This window comes from Acanthaster planci, linkage group LG05 (assembly GCF_054643075.1).
Source record: "Acanthaster planci isolate LZ-2023a linkage group LG05, COTS_SCS, whole genome shotgun sequence".
In the NCBI taxonomy this organism is placed as follows: Eukaryota; Metazoa; Echinodermata; class Asteroidea; order Valvatida; family Acanthasteridae; genus Acanthaster; species Acanthaster planci.
This window is the reverse complement of record NC_141781.1, coordinates 16,049,387-16,067,064: the sequence shown is the minus strand read 5'-3', so window position 1 is coordinate 16,067,064 and position 17,678 is coordinate 16,049,387. Positions and strand designations below refer to the sequence as shown.

Below are 17,678 nucleotides of genomic sequence, written 5' to 3'. Positions count from 1 at the left end.
TAATTGCTACGTCATTGCAACTTTATGGCAAACTAGCAGAGTACACGGAAAGCCACAATGACATTTGCGGTGAAATGCATGAGACTTTGGTTCACGAGGTAAAAATGAACTTCCCTACATAAAAGCCCTTTTTCGAAATTTCGGACAATTACGGTGGTTGTAGTCTCTACACAGTCAACTGAAAATGAACTGTTTCTCCACAACATGCTGAACTAAGGCCAAGATTACCAAATCAAACCGGATAAGCCAATTAGCAGGACAATTTGAAACCTTCATAACCAACCTTTCCAAAGCGACACTAACGCTTATGAAAAGAGTCTCAACCTCATTTCCACTCCTGCTAAACCAAATGGCTGTCCCACTACAACACAAATATACATGTATGCCCACTTTTGGCTCACAAATTCAATCTTGAACCACATGCAAGTTCCTACAATTCTGTCTCCGGAATCACCCGTAATGCAACTGATCAGTCCTATACGAAGGGACAAAAGCATGCTATTGCTATCAAGAGGATTTGAAAAACAGTCCTCTACTCGCACCACCAGTCAACCGACAAATAAACCAAATAATTGGTAATGTTCTTATGTCCGCTCATAATCCACTCTCTGACATAAAAAGGCCAGATTTCACATACTCCAACCAGGAGTTATTGCAAGTCACCAGAGACAAAGTGTCACTGAATGGGAAAGTACCATCATCTTTTCACACAGAACCGAAGAGTTGTCCCGCTGAACCAGAGCCGGAGAATGACAAGCAGGCACAGTGACTACCAGAAGGGGATCTGCGATACAGGGAGGCCAGAAGCCCTGATGTAGGAGTAGGTCTAAGGGCCCAGCATCCCTGCGTGAAGGACAGGCCAGATAGGTCGGAGTGGACCCAATCCCAGACGCTGACAGGTATCTACCAGAGCCGCCGTTTTATTGTTTACTTTTGTGATAGTGATTAGGTGAGAAGTAATTGCCAGAAAACAACCAACCACAAAGGATAAGGAAACACTTGCCAACAAGCAACCCACAAAGTCAAGCAGGCCACGCCCAGTCAAACTCAAGGAGCTCAAAATCTACAGCTACTGCAAGCGTTGGGACCTGGCTCCAATGGGGGAGGCCGAAAGCCCAAATGATGGAGTAGGTCCAAGGGCAAGATAGGCTTGTAAAGAATGTACTTTTAATGTCACGTAACCAGTCACATGAAGAAGTCCTTACCACATCAGGTCAATGTTTGTCTAAAACTCTTCCTTTTCCAGAGATCTGCAATGTTTGAACCCAATCGAATATGTACTTCACCAGATACAGTGCTTTGAGGAGAGCACCTTTAATGTCACGACTTGTCTTTTGATGACGTTATTGTCACATCAATTCATTATTTGTCCGAAGAGCTCCCTTTGAAGATAAATGCAAGATTTGAACCCAATCAGACAAGTACTTCAGGAGATGTAGGCCTTAAAGAGTGAACCTTTAATGTCACGTGACTTTTCTCCTGATGACGTCATCCTCACATGAGGTCGATATTCCTCTAAAGCACTCCCTTCTCAAGATATCTGCAAGATTTGAACCTGACTGGACATGTACATCAGGAAATATAGGCCTTTCAAGGGTTCCACTTTAATATCATGTGACTTGTCTCCTCATGACGTCATCATCACATACATGCAAGGTCAATTTTCCCTTAACCACTTCATGCCGGGGCATTTTTCAATGTTGATGATGCTGGGCCGGCATGACTATCATTTTTTCCATTTTCAAAATCTTTCAAAAATTCATCATTTCACTTTATGGTCGTTTATAGCACGAAGTAATCTTTAGGCACTACTCTAAGTTGACAGGTGACCTTCATTGACGCCCGAGGATTTCAGCCAGGCCAGCAGCCTTGTAAACAGAGCCCAGACTGTGCGGTGTTGTATAACTGTCTTTTGTTCACGAACCTGGCTCAGTGCACTGCTGACCTCTTTTCAATAGGGGCCAGATTGGCATGCAGCGGTGCTGTGTGGCTCATCACTGCGGTGGTGGAACGCTTTTGTCCCCGGTGGTAATCCGCTGGCTCTCAACGCCCCAAACCCTGGTATACGATTTCAAAACAAGGCTGGATAATCACTACTTTTGAGAGTGAAAAATGTCGGTAATGCCCAGCAACCTTGTGTTTTGTTTGGAGTACGGTCTTTTATTACAGGGCCCTGTTTCCTTTGTCCGAGTTCGGACACCCTGGCCACGCATATAAACATACGTCTCCAATTCCGGAGTCCCTGGCAGGTGGTGGTTAAAGCACTCTCTATTCAAGATATCTGCAAGATTAGAACCCAATCGTACATGTACTTCAGGAGATATAGGGCCTTAAAGAGTGTATTCTCTGTTCACATCAGTCCACAAACCCCGCCTTATTTGCATAATCATAAATATGCATTGTCTAAAAAAACAAAATTCTTTGATAATATCTAACATAACAGTGATTGATTGCACATTTCACATTTTCTGTGTACAAAATTTAAGAAAAAAGATTACAAGACTACTATAGATAACATCTGTTGCACTATCCTGAACATTTTGGCAAAAAATGAATTTCACTTTTGATAACTGTGACTCAAAGGAGTACTGTATGATAAACACTTCAAACCTACTATGACATTCATCGGTGAATGACACCATGTGTGATCTGCAAGTTAAGGGTCTGGTGTTGTCATTGACTTCATCACCCTTCCTGTTTGGGGTTCAGGACTTACATGTAATTTGTCCCACGCAGATCATCAGGTATCACGCCCCTTTTTTAATCAACCAAGAAGTAGAATCCAGGCAAAATTTAAAAATTTGACATTTCAATAATATGATAATGTCCGTTATGAAAAAAGAAATTGTTGATGATGACATCATCACTAAATGAGCTCAATGTTTGCATAAAGCACTTCCTCTCCAAGATATAAGCAGGGTGTCAACCCAGCACTAACACCGACAGACTAATTCCGTTGAAAAACTTAACGGCTTTTACTACTTTTAAACAATAAGCCTACTTCCAGAATCAACTGGAAGGAAGGATCACTTTATTTGACCTACACGAGATGAATTCAAGACCACATTTTATCCTGGCACTTGCTGCGAACAGAATGTTGCGGGAGGCCATGGTTGATTTTATATGGATTTTTATACATTTAAAGGAATATTTAAGTATGTAAAATTTAATGATAAATCACGTGATAACATCATCATGAGGTAAATATTTCAGAATTACATGTATCTTTGTTTTATAGTTAGTGTTAGTACTTGCTGTAAGTTTGACGATGATCACTGATTACTAAGGTACGAAAATAGTGCCTTGAAAATGTATACAAAGTCAATGGGTTGAAATAAATAGAAAAAAATCAATAATAAATCACTTAATGATGTCATCATGACATCATTGTTCTATGCACATCTTTAGACAAGAGTCCTTCAATGATGTAAGTTTGATGAAGATCCAAAGTTGCTAAGGCTTGGCTTCAAAATTGACCGTTTGCGAAGTCAGCGAACGTTCGCGAACTAAGTTAATCCTTAGTTACCAGTGGAAGAGGAGCTAAGCAGGTTTCCAAAATGGCCCAAAGAGGATATGACGGGTGTGAAATTAATGAGACTATAAGCTTGGCCACCGTAGCGGTGACAATAGTCCACACAGTCAGTTCTTCAGCAGAAGAAAGATAATTATTTATATTATTATTAAACTTTCATCATACAGTGCTCTTCGACTAACCAGGTGTTACGAATGCATACACTTAAAGGAGGGCTGGGATTCCCAAAAAGGCACTTAATATATATCCAACAGTGCTTTATAATTATGTTCACAGTCACGTTATCACAGGACACAAGCAGTTTCCAAAATGTTACTAACAGCACAGGGAGCACACTAAAACAATTGAAATAAAGAAAACCCTAATCACTCAAAATGTAAGATCAGGACCACTCCGGTCGCTTTGCTGGGGGAAGCCGATTCAAATCCCCACCCGATTGCATATGTGCTGCAGTGATATTCAAAAGTCAGCCCTACAATCTTTATACATTGCCACATGCATAGGAATGGGGGAAACACAACGGAAGCACGATATAGTCAGGCGCCAGGCGGACAATGCTGTAGGATAATATAACATGTACTTCAGGGAACACATTACTGAGATCCAGAATCATGAGCTCAGTGCAAATGAAGAACGCACTTTCGTTGACAGCGGTGATCACCGATACCCTAAGGAAAGCATGAAGAACTGCATGAACTGCTGTGGATAGACTGTAATTGAATTTGGACGTGCAAAATGACTGTGTGCACAAAGAGTTATAATGACACAGGACGTGTACAGTATTTTTTGGACACGGTGCGATCGGGCAATCTCCACGGTTGCGCGATCTTTGCATGATTCTGTCCATTTTGCAATAAAAGTTACTATCAATCGCCTTTTGCTTCTACTTCGTGGATACCGATTGTGGAGGACTGTTCCCACCAAAATTATTAAACTATTGACTCACATGACCATGACACATGACCTGCAAATACATTTAGGCCTACGTCTACTAGTCGGTCTATTAGAATAATCAGTTTGTAGGGCCTAAACTTTCAAACATGTAATGTCAGTTTTTCACCAAAAATCTCTTTTGTTTCCCATTTTAGGTTACAAGATGTGTATGTATGCAGACGAAAAGCAAGCAAAGCTGTAAATGCAGAGAATATGCAGACCAGTGAATCAAAATAAAGTCTGAAGAAATACCTTTGATGGGTAGTTCTGAAAATCCTGTAGTTCTGTGGTGAAATAAAAACCTTTTACCATCAGTAAGCAAAGCCTGTCAGTACACAGTTGGTTTGTAAGTCAAATCAATCAAGATAGTGAATGATGGCAAAAACTCTCAGATTCCATCAAGAAAGATTTACTAGATACAGAAATGAAATGGACAGACCGGGGCCATGGCCTCCTATTCCACTTTGTATTCCTGTATTTTAATGAGGCTGGATCCACCCTAGAATAGAAATACACGTAAATTAATAAATTAAAATAAAGGGCTATCTCAGGAAAGCTGGTATAAGAGGTAGGAACCGATATTAGTAACGCGGGAGCATTTCGATTGGTATTGGGAGTTCCAGATATTAACTTATTTGGGGAAAAAACCTATACTATCCTTGGATGGCATTCTGTTCCTTTTTTGCCTGGAATGTAAGCGCAGAGGAAAGATTGAGTGGACAAAGAAGATGGGAGGGCAAGCCAATGTCCACTAATAATAGCTTCCATCCAATCCAATGTCCAAGCTATCTGTTCCGCCGCCCCTGCTGGAATGTACAGTGAAGGTACGTTCAAATCCATACAAATTCAACATATTGTGAAGTGGTTGGAATTGAGATCCATAACAGGCCATAATGGTTAACCACTACCAGCCGGGGACTCCGAAATCGGCCCCCGTTCCCTTGCGTTCCGTGACAACAAAAGGCTCGTCACAGTCTGTGCACACAGCAAGACGTCTAGGGGGCAATAGTGGCACAAAACGTATCCGGAGAATGGTATACGCTTAATGACACTTGTCCATTGGTGTGAAATAAAATTCTTGGCAAACACCGAACAGCGGGATAGTGAAAGGTTTGGCCAATATTCTAGGTAACACATTCCTTTTAATTCTCAGAAGCAAAACACTGTCGGTTGAGCACAAAATGATCAGGGCCTCTTATTAACAAAAAGATACACACTGTATATAGTTATGGAATACAAACACCCGCTGGGTCTTAGCTGGAGGGATTGCGATCGCCCATTATTTTATTCGGTATATGAGGCCTGCCTAACCAACTTAAAAAAAAGTTAACACTTCTGGCGTCAGATTAGAATTGGGGTAGGATTATTGCCCGGCCGATGGAATTATTTTTTCAACGCCTCTATCAGACAGCATAAACAGCCTTTTTAACAAAAAATCCTCAACAGTTTCTGAAGATAGACGGCTGAGATAATGTAATGTGTTCCGCGGGAGACAATGAGACTAATTGATTATTTTTAGAGGTAACGTCTTTTCTTTCTTCAGAAAAGATGAGATTTTTGTGGAAGAGGTTGTTTATAAATTTCGAGGCCTGGAAAATGTGTACTTGTATGTTAGTTTCAATAAATGTCAAGAAGAGGAGGTGAAGGAACATTATTCAATTTATCCAGGGCTGTACAACTGAAAGCAGTTATGGGCTCAGCGCTAAAAAAAAAAGCCCAGCTAGGGGCCATGCAGCGTACAAGACAGTGTACCCGGGCAGACGGCCCAGGATTTTCCATGGCAATACTGTTTCTTGGCAACAGTGGCATAACTCTGGGATTGCACAAGTATAACAATCCTACCAATGGCTGCTTTGCTTGCAAAGAATCAACTTGTTAATTGGCCTAGGACTTACGGAACAATAGAGCTGTCAATCAATCCTGGGGAGATTTCTTTTTCGACAGAGCTGGGGTGGATTTATTCTCGAATTTTTTTCATCGGGACTTGCGGAGCCACTTGAAAATAATCATTTCTTCCCACGTATTTTCTATGTATTGGCGTTAGCAGATTTTGAGTTGTCAAGAGTTCCTATGATTTAACTGGGTGCTGAAGTGTTAGGAAGTGTAAAGACACTTTTGCAGCATCATTTGAAAATAAAAATTCACCCAGACGGTGTTAAATAAACTTTGTGAAAATTCAAACAATTACTTCCATTTCCATGTACACGTACGTTTAGGAATTACAGGTCGAATGTTACGTTGAATTTGCTAAACGCTAAGTAATATTTCAATTTGCCATTTAAACGTTTGCCAACACAAACAATAAAAGCAACCCCATGTCGGCTCTGTTCAGCCTAACAAATGAGTTTTTAATGCAGGTGTAGCTCCAAAACAATGCTTTATCAAAAATTTAAAAAATTAAAAAGGCACATTTTATATTTAAATTCAACATGAGTTTTTCCACACTATAATTATGTCCTTGATAAGGATTTTGTTTTGAGGATGAGAAATCGCCTACGTTTGATGTTTTGAATATATTTGTCTCTCTTGTCCGCAGATGGTTGAGCCCCAGATTCATTTATTTACTACTTCAGTGAAAAATAAAAAGTAGTTTATACAAATTGAAATCAAAGTATTAATTTATACAAAAGACATACCGTCTGAAACTGTTACGTCTTGTTCATAATCTTTATATTAATGCATGGAGCCTAGATTTCCGGTTTTATAGTCTAAAGTACAGTGTTTGCATGGCACAGTGAAATTAATGTTTACTTTAATTATAAATTTTCTATACTGACAGCCAGCTAGATCTGTATTTATTGGGCGCCATGGTGCACTTTTCTTCTATGGTCGTCTACATCTGTCTTACTGGTGAACACATACTTGCAACGGGACTTGTTGCGCCTACCAAGTGATTTTTTTAAGTACAAGGGCATGTGTTGACATGGAGGGTGTCTTGGGTGGCGAAGGACTTCTAAAAATGTCAAAAAAAGAACCAGGGTGCTCTTCAGAGGGGACCGGTGTTGGAAAAGTGCGCACACACTGTAGCATATCATTTGCAATCAGTGGGTTGGAAGAGCAGAGCTGACACCCTAAATCGGTGCATTTAGCAAAAACTACCATGCCAATGCGCTGATCCATGTGTCTCATAACGAACTGATATTCGTCATACACTGCTCTATCCTCCCGCAGCCGAGTTGCCGATGATGTTACTGCAGTGTGTACGCGCTCAAAGTCACTGAAAGGAGTGTCCGGAGATCCACTGGGCGTGCTGATTGTTGTGACCGGGTGCCCAGCATACTGCAGTCCTCTCCAGTACTGCTGCACTGTGGCCATGGCTTTGTCAAAGACCTCCCGATCTTTCAGTTGGCGTTCCTCCGCGGTGAGCTCGGTTTGTTTGCTGGGCGGTATTTCCTCAGGGAGTGCTGCTGGTATGATAGTGGATGTCAACGCACGGGTGCATGGTGCCCACAGCCGCTCACGGCTGAATGGCCGGGACAATAGGACGTGACGACGAGGGCGTCCAACTTGCAATGCTTGAGGAGGCGGCCGTAATAGATTTCGTTGAAATCTGGTGCACCGTCAGCAATCATTACAAGGAGTGAACGGCCTTTTGCCACCTCCTCTGCTATCTTCAGATGATTGACCATGTCGTTCATGTGTGTTGAAACATGACATGCGTTCTTTGGACTCCGGATGACAACAGTCGCCTTTGACCTTTTGGGGGTTCTGGAAAAAAATAACACGGAACAGGAAAAGAATGGAAAAAATGTCAAAATATATTGTGTCAGGCTGAAATTGAATAGAAAATCATTCTTGCAAAAGAGGATTACCGAATTAGCACAGAAAGAATTGTATCAGCAAGGTGGTTCAGGCCTACAGGAAAAAATGTGACGCATGTTCATAAAACAATCAGCTGAAAAGGATTGTTTCAGTCGCCCGGCTATTTAACTGAATTAACTTGCAGAAACCTCTTGCAACATCTATTGTCTTGTTTTCGAAGACCTTCTTTAGAGTTGTGTGCATGTATAGTTGAGTTTAACCACACTGTCATTAAACTGCTTCAGTACATACATGTACATGTACGTAACCGTGGTAACCGTGTAACAGCCAAAGATCATGTTCAAAGTTGAACAGTCGTTCACTTTTAGGAGGCTCCTGATGTATGGAAAGAATTTTCCCTGTTCGGCGATACATGTACTTTGTCCCAATCATTAAAAAAAATGGACACATTAAAACTACTTTGACTTACTGAAACTGGTCCCTCCCGAGATCATCTTTGGTCAGTGTCGTTGAGGTTGGGGGAACCATTTGAAGGTAGCCACAGGGGACAATGTAGTAGCCTGGGGTGGGGAAGTCATGATCCGGGAGGTTTGGGCTGTCGTCAGTGGGGAAAAACCGGTTGATTTGGATGCGACGATCCACGGCTGCCACCTGGTTTCCTAGAAGGATTTTATTTTTGTTGTCCACTGAGTAGACTATTGCCACTTCCTGAAACTTGGATGCCAACTCTAGTGCATACCGTACTCGCGCAGCATAAAAATGACTATTCTCGTTCTGCTTACGGATGGAGTTCTCCTTTGCTAGCACCTTGGCGTCGATGTAACCCTGGTAGTACTTGGAAGACCTGAGTCCGTTGTTAGGTGGCTTCATCCATCTCGCAATCATACGATTGCAAATTTAAATTGTTAAACAGGAAAGAAGGATTGCAATTTTGTGTCTTTTGCCCCCGGATGGAATCACCCTTTGTTGTACCGGTAAGAGCAAGTTGCAAACGACAGAAAGAATACTATTGTTTAGTTTTACATTAAAACATGAGTTTCAAAAACGAATAAGTAGAAATTGAATATAAAGCAAATACCTATGGTTGGTCGGTTTTCCTTTAGGTCTGGAAAGGTTTCCAAGAGATGTTGTTTAACTTGCTGGAGGGTTGACCCGTAGGTACCAGTGTCCTCTCGTCGCCGACGATGTGCTTGATATCCATTGCCTTTGACAAAGGTTCTAGCAGCGTCAACGATACCGGAATAAAGCTCGGCCATGGCAGGACGACCCTTCCTCCTCCCTTCCTTAGGTTTAGGCTTTGTACGTTTGCGTTTTGGACTAACTGTAAGACAGCTGATATCGACATTTGGGCGATTTGCTATAATTTCTCGAAGTGGTGAACTCATTCCGGACAAAATACATGCGATTCTTCAAACTAAAGTGAAAGAAAACAGGGTTGGTTTTCTTTCCCCCAGCCTATTAAGGGACGGGTGCTATCTTCAAACCTGCCCTGTTCATCCTTCACTGGGCCATCAAACGATCTCAACAAAAGCTTGGTTTTAATTGTTGGAGAGCATGAATTTCGCGGTAACGCCTTGGAACTCAGTTTATAAAAGGGGGATTGTGGAGGTAACGCCTTGCGATGGATAGGTAGAATTGAGGCGGAAGAGCTCTGTGATTTAGTTTCATAAAGGGTCGGACTGGCGTATTGTGAGTTGGTACCGACTGGGGGTAATCCTCCCAGCAAACCCCCATTGACAGTTGGATCTTACACTGGGATAGATTATTGCGGTAACGCCTTGTGTCGTTCGCGTGTAAAGCACCACACAAAAGAACCGAACTACGAACCAATCAGCTTGAGCATCATTGCTCTTTGGCGCCTGTTTCAAAGCCATGCAGCTCACTGGAGCAAAAACATCATTTCGTGGGCATCCTTTTAAAACTGCAGCCTCTGTCATTTAGAAAGACAGTTGCCCAAGGAAAAATGTCTGCAAAACTAGCAATTAGATGGCTCAATGAAAAATGGCATGGCATCGAAGAAGATGTGGTTCGGAGCAGGGTGAAATCTTGCGATCCCCTAGAAATCGGCATGGAGGTTCAAGTGAGCTACAAATCCAGTCACCACAGAGCAAAAATTGTACGACTCGGCGACAAAAGTAAGTCAGACAGCAGTTTTGATGTGTTCAGATTCACTGTTAGATCAGGTAGGAGATGGTAAACAAGGTGGTGGCGGGTAGCCGCACGAATGGACCTGCCCTTGTCTCTCGAATTTCCAAATTCTAATTGAATTTATATATCATTTTATAGATAAATGAGAGATATCAAATTTGGTTTATAGAGGTCTAATAAATAAATTTTTTTTTTGCATAAAATGATTGAATATTAAAGTTCCTGTCGCTTTGTTCACACTTGTGAAGACTGACTGTATTACCGTACACTCAATTTTGATCCTATGTCAGTCCTCTCATATGACTTTCAGAGATTTCTATCAATGGTAACCTAGAAACGTGAACTTGCATTATCAGATTCATTATTGTCATAACATCAACATTTTGCAGCTCGAGTTTTTAATTCCATGTACACTAATAATCCGTATGTGCAAGTATATACGACGTTCAGATTGGTTTTGACACTTGAGATTAAAGAGTGGCATACATCCTTTCACCACCGTGCATCCTTCAGGATGCAATTTGAAAATGAGTTATTAAAAGCTAAATTCAAGTTGATTTCCTTTTTACAGAGAGAAAACTTTCGGAGGATTCCGATGATGACGACTTGCCGCTGGCAATGATAAAAAAAGTTGCAGTTGGCCCCGCCATCATTCCTGAGCCCCAGGAGCCCACTGTTCCCATGACCGATGAACCCAGGGTCACCGATCCTGAATCCCAGCAACCCGCCACTCCTGAGCCCGAGGAACCCACCGGTCCCACTAGCACTCCGCGGCCCCACGAACCCACCACCACCGATCCTGAGCCTGAGGAACCCACCGGTCCCACTACCACTCCGCGGCCCCATGAACCCACCACCACCGATCCTGAGCCCGAGGAACCCACCGCTTTCAAGCCCAAAAAATCCGCCGCCTCTGCTCCAAAGCCCCACCCTTCATGGTTTCACCCAGCTGCGAACACCGTCGACAACCACCCTGCTCTCCTCCATCCTGAGTACGATTCACTTTCAGATTTCGACCTGGATCTTTTGGCAATTACCGGGTCCAACACCGAATGCACCCCTTTCGTGCATCTCCTGACTTCCCAGCTTGCAATGGTAGTTGCCAAGCTGGATGAGCAGTCAGCCGAAACCAGAGGGCTACAGAGTGACATTCAGAAGCTGCAAGGAGAAGTCAGTGAGCTTCGAGCTGAAGTTGAAGAGCTTTGGGACAAAGGAAAAAACGCGTCTAGCATACAGGAGCATCGTGAACCACAGTACATTGTCATTGACCAGACCACGATAACCATTGGCACATCAAACAATGCCACCTATACAATGGACAAGGATATTTATGATAGAATATTTGATAGGGTGAACAGTCCAAAAGAATTAATTGTTAAACTTATGGCCGAGGTGTTTACCAAAGAAGAGCTAGCCCGATCTAATTTCCATGGCGGTGTTGTGTTCAACGGGAAAGAAAGAATAAGTAAGGAGTGCATGCGAAAGAAACCTGCATTCGTTGCAATCATGTCTCAGGCGGCCTTCGAATTTCCTAGAGTAACGATCGACGACGACTTCCAAAAGGCACTGAAAGATGCCGTGAACGCAAAATGCCGAAAAGCATCGCTGTTGTTAAGGTTGTAGAAATGTTTAAAGTGTATTTCTGGAAATTCAGGTGAGGATATCTTTCGTAATAACGAATAGGCCTATGTGACATATTACCACCACCAACTTTGTGTATCACTTCCGTAGAAACAGGTTTATTTTAAGTCCCTGAAAGATTCAACATTTTAAGAATAAATGAAGTAGAACACCAGAACTAGATTGTCATGTTTATATTTTGATTTAGAATTTTAATGAAAATCAGGGAACTTGATGCGAAAGCTGTGTATCATTAAACGGAAACTCATCCTTCCCGATTCACTGTTTTATTTTCAGCCGCCATCCTGTGTACGCATGATTACTTTTATTCCGGATGTATATGTACAGTTCCTTCCCTTTTGAATATATTTCAGCTTTATCCATTCCTGAACCACTCCCAGCTTTCATTTTTTCCCCGCTCCGGCCAGCACATGTCATGCATGTAATCAGTTTATTTATTAGGAGCTTCAGACACACCGCAGATTGTTTCCATCTCTGTAATAATTCTCTCGACTTTACACAACCCTGAATTTTATTTTGTCGCATCCTTGAATTTATATTTTATCCAAAACCTGTACCACCCGGATGGGCTTTTTGACTTCCCGGCCCCATCAAATAATCGTTACTTCTACACAAACCCTCCAATAGTCCCAAAATAGTCATTTCCCTGCTCAGTATACATGTACACAGACGTTTTTGCTTTTCTTTTTATTCGTCCCCATCCCAACGAAATTATTCTTTACTCAAATCTGGACTACGTGTGGTGTCTTTTTTTTTCTTGAAACCTTTTGCAGAAATTTTATTCTGAGTGTCTGATCTGCCAAAAGCATTGTTTCCCATCTGAGCATCTATCTAGAGCCAGACAACATGGGGCTTCCTTTTTTCCCTTCCCCACTGAATAATTATTATTTTACGTTACAAAATGTCCTTTCTAAACTAATCATTTTATCGCCATCCTAACCTGGACCATATTTGGGGTTCTGTTTTGATCTTCAAACCAGTCAAAAAACTTTTTCAAAACTGGAGCCTCTGTGTAATCATTACATATTACTTTGTTCTTAACAAGCCTGTTAGAAGAATTATGCTCCCCATCACTTGGCAAACCTTTAACCATTTCTTATCCCAAAACACCCAAGCATGTATTCATGCTGCCAGACTGTATAAAAATATGTATTTATTGAAATCCGGACCTTGTAAGGTTCGCCTATCATTGGCTAAGATTTGGCTAAGATTTGTACATGGGCAATACGAAGCTACCTGGAGATGTTCCGAAGGAAACACGTGTTCCCCTCGGACCGCTCTCACAAAGGAACGTAGCATTCCCAACGGAATGGCTGACCTTTCCGGAATGAGAATCACGGCATTCCAACGTCCAATGGTAACGTTCTGACCATTCCGCATTTTGAGACAATCCCTAAGGGACACACACTTGCATGTTACTCGAAACTTAAAGCCGCCCGAAGGGCGAGACGTGCTCACTGGAAAACCCCAGCAGGTAACAGCGAACCAATACCTGGGAACCCAGCTGACTGCAGGGTGCCAAGTCATGCCCCGAGCTGCCTGCACACACTACTCACACGCACTCCAATCGATGCTCAAAGCGGCCCGTAGGGAGAGACGTGCTCACCAGAGAGATCCTTTCGCTATGGCAGCACCAAGGTCTGCTATGGTGTGCTAAGCTCAGCTATGCTCCCAAAGGCAGTAGTGGAGCGTAGGGGCCTGTGATGCTTGAAGCTCGATGAAGGCCTGCAGGGAGAGCTCCTTCAATGTTTATTATACTTGAATCACTTACTTATTCATGTACAAGGACATTTTATGTCCTTTTTTGGCCAAGTTTTTCACAAGAGTTTTCTCCAATTTCAAGACATTGTGTAATGCAACTACGCTCTTTTTTTTCTCTTTTTTTTGGGCTAAATTTTTCACTGGAAGGTTCCTTTTTTTGAAGAAAGTTTTGAAGAAAGAAGTGTACTTATGATTGAAAATATGAGAAGAGAAAAAAAAATAAAGTTGTCAAGAGAAGAAGAAAAGTGAGAAAAATACGTCTGGTGTTTTTCTTGTGTCTGTTTATTTTATGATTATGGGGAAGATTATTTGGGAAGGATAACTTTCATGGGATGGTTTCAAGTTTCATTAGAAGGGGCTGTTTTTCTATATATCATTACATACAGAAAGGGGATTTGAATACAACATGCAAAAAACAAAACTTAAAAATATGCAAGAAAATTATGTACCAACTTTGCGCAAAATAAAAAATAGGCAAATTTTACACAAGCCATAGTGCCTGCCTGTGGCAAGCATGGACCATATGAACTAAGGAGGCGCTGCACTCTCATATAAATCACACCTACACTGTACATGTACCGGTACCTTGGTGTTCTCAACAGTAAATTGAACTTGACAGACCACATAAACAGGACAGCAACCAAAGCAAACAAGGTCCAAACAAAGTGGGCAAGGCAAGTGCTGGGTGCCTGGTATTCTGTTGAACGGGATCCAAATACCCCAGCAAGAATCATGACCACAGAGAGCCAGGCTGTGTGCAGTGTGTGACCCAGCAAACTTGGCAGATAAGGCCTGGTGGCCATCTAGGTGTCTGCAGTTCATGTTAGCAAAATTGGAAAATTAATTCCAGCAGTCTGGTAGGATGCGGTAAAAATATCCCGCCATCAAGGGCTTAAACTCGGTCATAAATCACACCTACACTGTACGTGTACCGGCACCTTGGTGTTCTCAACTGTAAATTGAATTTGGCATACCACATAAACAGGACAGCAACCAAAGCAAACAAAGTCCTTGGTCTTCTACATGTACATAGGAACCTGTACAGCTGTCCCTGCAAGGCTAAAGAAACAGCCTAAAAAACCTCAGTGTGCCCAAAACTGGAATACCGCGCATCCATGTGGGAACGATACAAACAACATCATAAAAACAGGTTGGATGCAGTACAACATATCAGACAGATATGTCTGCAAAGACACAAGAAAGACCAGCAGTTTCCTCTATGATAACCAAACCGGGCTGGGAACCACCGGAAAACCACCTAGCCATATCCAGACTCACACTTCTGTTTAAGTCCATACAACATATGGTTGCCATCAACACTGATGAGCATAGCATTAAATCAAACAAGCTGATGCCAAGATCCAAACATGGAAGTCATGTGCAACCTCCTTTGCTCACCCTACCATCAAAGAGGATTGTTACAAATACATGTACTCATTTCTGCTAAGATGTCAAATACCAATATCTCAGAAACTACATGTATAAGTGTGACCAAAATGACTCGAAACATGATGGCTAGATTTTAAAGCTCCACCTGCGCAAGCTTTACGTAGACATAATATCAGTGTGTGTGGGGTAGGTCTATTAAGTCAGCCCAAATAATGAACCTGCCAGGGTTGTCCTATTTAAATCACGATCGAAATCAAATAAATTGTTTGAAAATTAAATTTTAGGGGTACAAGGCAAAAGTTTTTCAATTTTTAGAATTTGTTTTTTATGGATTGGAAAAGCTTGCAATCTGGGTTGGCAAGATTTTTATGTTCACTTCGATTCTGTCCACTAGTTTCAATTTAAACCAGCTTTTTGGAATCAGTAAGTGCATTTAATTTACTTCATTTAAATCGCCCACTTCAGAGTTTAAATGGCCAACAACATGTTGACCACCACTGGACAATCAAGTTCATAACAAACAAAATGTGCTATTTCATCACAAGGAGTGCTCAAGAGATCTCAAGAAATACCTTTTTGTATAAATGCCGCAATAAAAATGATTCAAATAAAACATGACATCTTATAAACAACTTTTCATTCCCAAAATAACTCCAGAAGAAAGCGTTCCATAAGGGCAATGACTGCACATAAACACTTAGGGCACACAGCATAATACTGGCAACTGCGCAAGCATTGAATCTGATATTCTTTTCAGATCATACCAAGCACCATCGATGGCATGAATATTCAACTTCCTATACTGCAGTGTACAACGTTTTAAGGATGCACATTACCAGTGAAAAATTGCAGCGATGATCACAGGGTAACAAGGGGGCTTTTGGTTGTGAAACAAGCATTCACTGCGCTCTGGCTATGGACGTACCGGAAATGCCAGAAAATGGTACTTGGCCAGATGTTATAGCCCGGGCAGTTCAAACTCCTGTGTCCTTCCTCCATGGTTTAACTTGGTAAAGTATCAGAGTACATTAACTTTTTACATCTCTAGAGGTATACATGTATTTTATTGAGATTAGAAATGTTAGTCATTATAGTGCAACTAAACCCACTAAATCCATGCCCTTAATAAAGTGATCTTTAATCAAGTCATTGCTCTGTGGAGCTGGATCACAAACAAAATGAGAATGTGTTTTTGCACATAGAGCAAGGTCAAATACCAGCATTTTGTACCTACATGTGCACATGTAGCATGCAAAATAAATGCATGTACGTATTGTCCATGGTATGTTTCTCACTCAATCATTTGATGCACGTATTAGTATCCTGTCAACAAATTCTTGTGAACTCTACTTTTGTCAAAAGAGTTCGGTTTAAAACCTGGTATGCACTTTATCCCTGGTATACATGTATGTGCATGTACTTGTCTCTGAAGGAAGTGTCTTCTCTGCCGATACATGTACTGGTAGGTGTTTGCATGCTTTTTACCAAGGCTACGACATTGTGGTGTGTGAATTTAATCAAATTACTTGATTTAAATTTTTTAATTTAAATACAAATTTGTTTAATTTTGTCACAAAACAAATAAACATAAGAAAACTATTACACATGCGGCTAATCTGCTTGTTTTTTAAGACATTTGAGCCAACTGAACTTGTCTCAAAATCTTGAAACATCTGATCTAAATTTTAAAATCCGATTAAAATTTTAAAAATCCATTTTTTTAATAAAAAAAATCAACAATCCTGGAACCTGCTCCTTTTCTATCATCTACATGTATGTACAAAAATTAATTAATGTAACACAAGAGAAATATTGCATTTACCTTACAGTGTCTGTCAAACTTTCAAGGCAGGTCTGAGCATCACTAAATCCAAGCTCCTGGTAAGGAAACCTCTTCCCCACCAACTCTCTGTAGTCCTCCTCAAAATGAGCTAGGGTAACACCCCCAAACTTTGACAGCAACACCCCTCTGGTGTGTTTCTTGACTTCACTAGTCAGGTTTTCTGCTGACTTGTTGCCACTCATGGTTTTTTGCTGGTCAAATGTCACTTCCATGTATCTGTTGACGGAGACAGACATACCCCGGTGTGTATGTGAAACTGTTATGCTATTTTTTCCTTGAATACTGTATTTTCAAGTGGCCCAGAATGATCACCAGTTAAGAAAGTAATATAACATGTACATGTACATTATACCTTTACCTTACATGTAGTATCATGTGGTAAGATCACATGTAGGTGAGACTAGTCTCTACCCTACATTGCTGGGTACCAACTTATAATTTAAGTTATAAGTTGGTACCCAGAAACAAAATACATGTATGTATCATGTGTCCATTTGAAAGAATGATACAAGAGCGATGCTAAACACTTGCTGCCGGGGGACCTGGTTTCGGGCACATACATGTAGGCTTAACCACTTGCCGCCGGGTGCTTTTTTTAACCGTTACATGCGCTGCTGGGCGGTTTTTTCAAAAATCTTCAAAAATTCAAATCTTTTTTCTGAATGCCTA

At 41.4% G+C, this 17,678-nt stretch overlaps 1 protein-coding gene and 1 pseudogene across 14 annotated transcripts in view; both read right to left on the bottom strand.

The window, feature by feature from the left end:
- LOC110990503 (uncharacterized) overlaps positions 1 to 17,678 on the bottom strand; it is a 234,114-nt gene that overhangs the window by 189,175 nt on the left and 27,261 nt on the right. For 12 of the 13 annotated variants that reach the window (XR_015425229.1, XM_087136873.1, XM_087136866.1 and 9 more), the window contains exon 2: positions 16,989 to 17,225. The exons of the other annotated variant lie outside the window; for it this stretch is intronic. Coding sequence is in view for 11 of the 12 variants with exons in the window: in XM_087136873.1 (XP_086992999.1) it covers positions 16,989 to 17,221 (233 nt within the window). In the remaining variant the exon portion in view is untranslated. The remainder of the gene's footprint in view (positions 1 to 16,988; positions 17,226 to 17,678) is intronic. 13 annotated transcript variants of the gene reach the window in all.
- LOC147799109 (uncharacterized) lies at positions 5,382 to 16,982 on the bottom strand (annotated as a pseudogene). The gene is made up of 2 exons (XR_015425230.1): positions 8,697 to 16,982; positions 5,382 to 8,173 (listed from the first exon to the last, which is right to left on the bottom strand). The product of XR_015425230.1 is annotated as an uncharacterized LOC147799109 (transcript).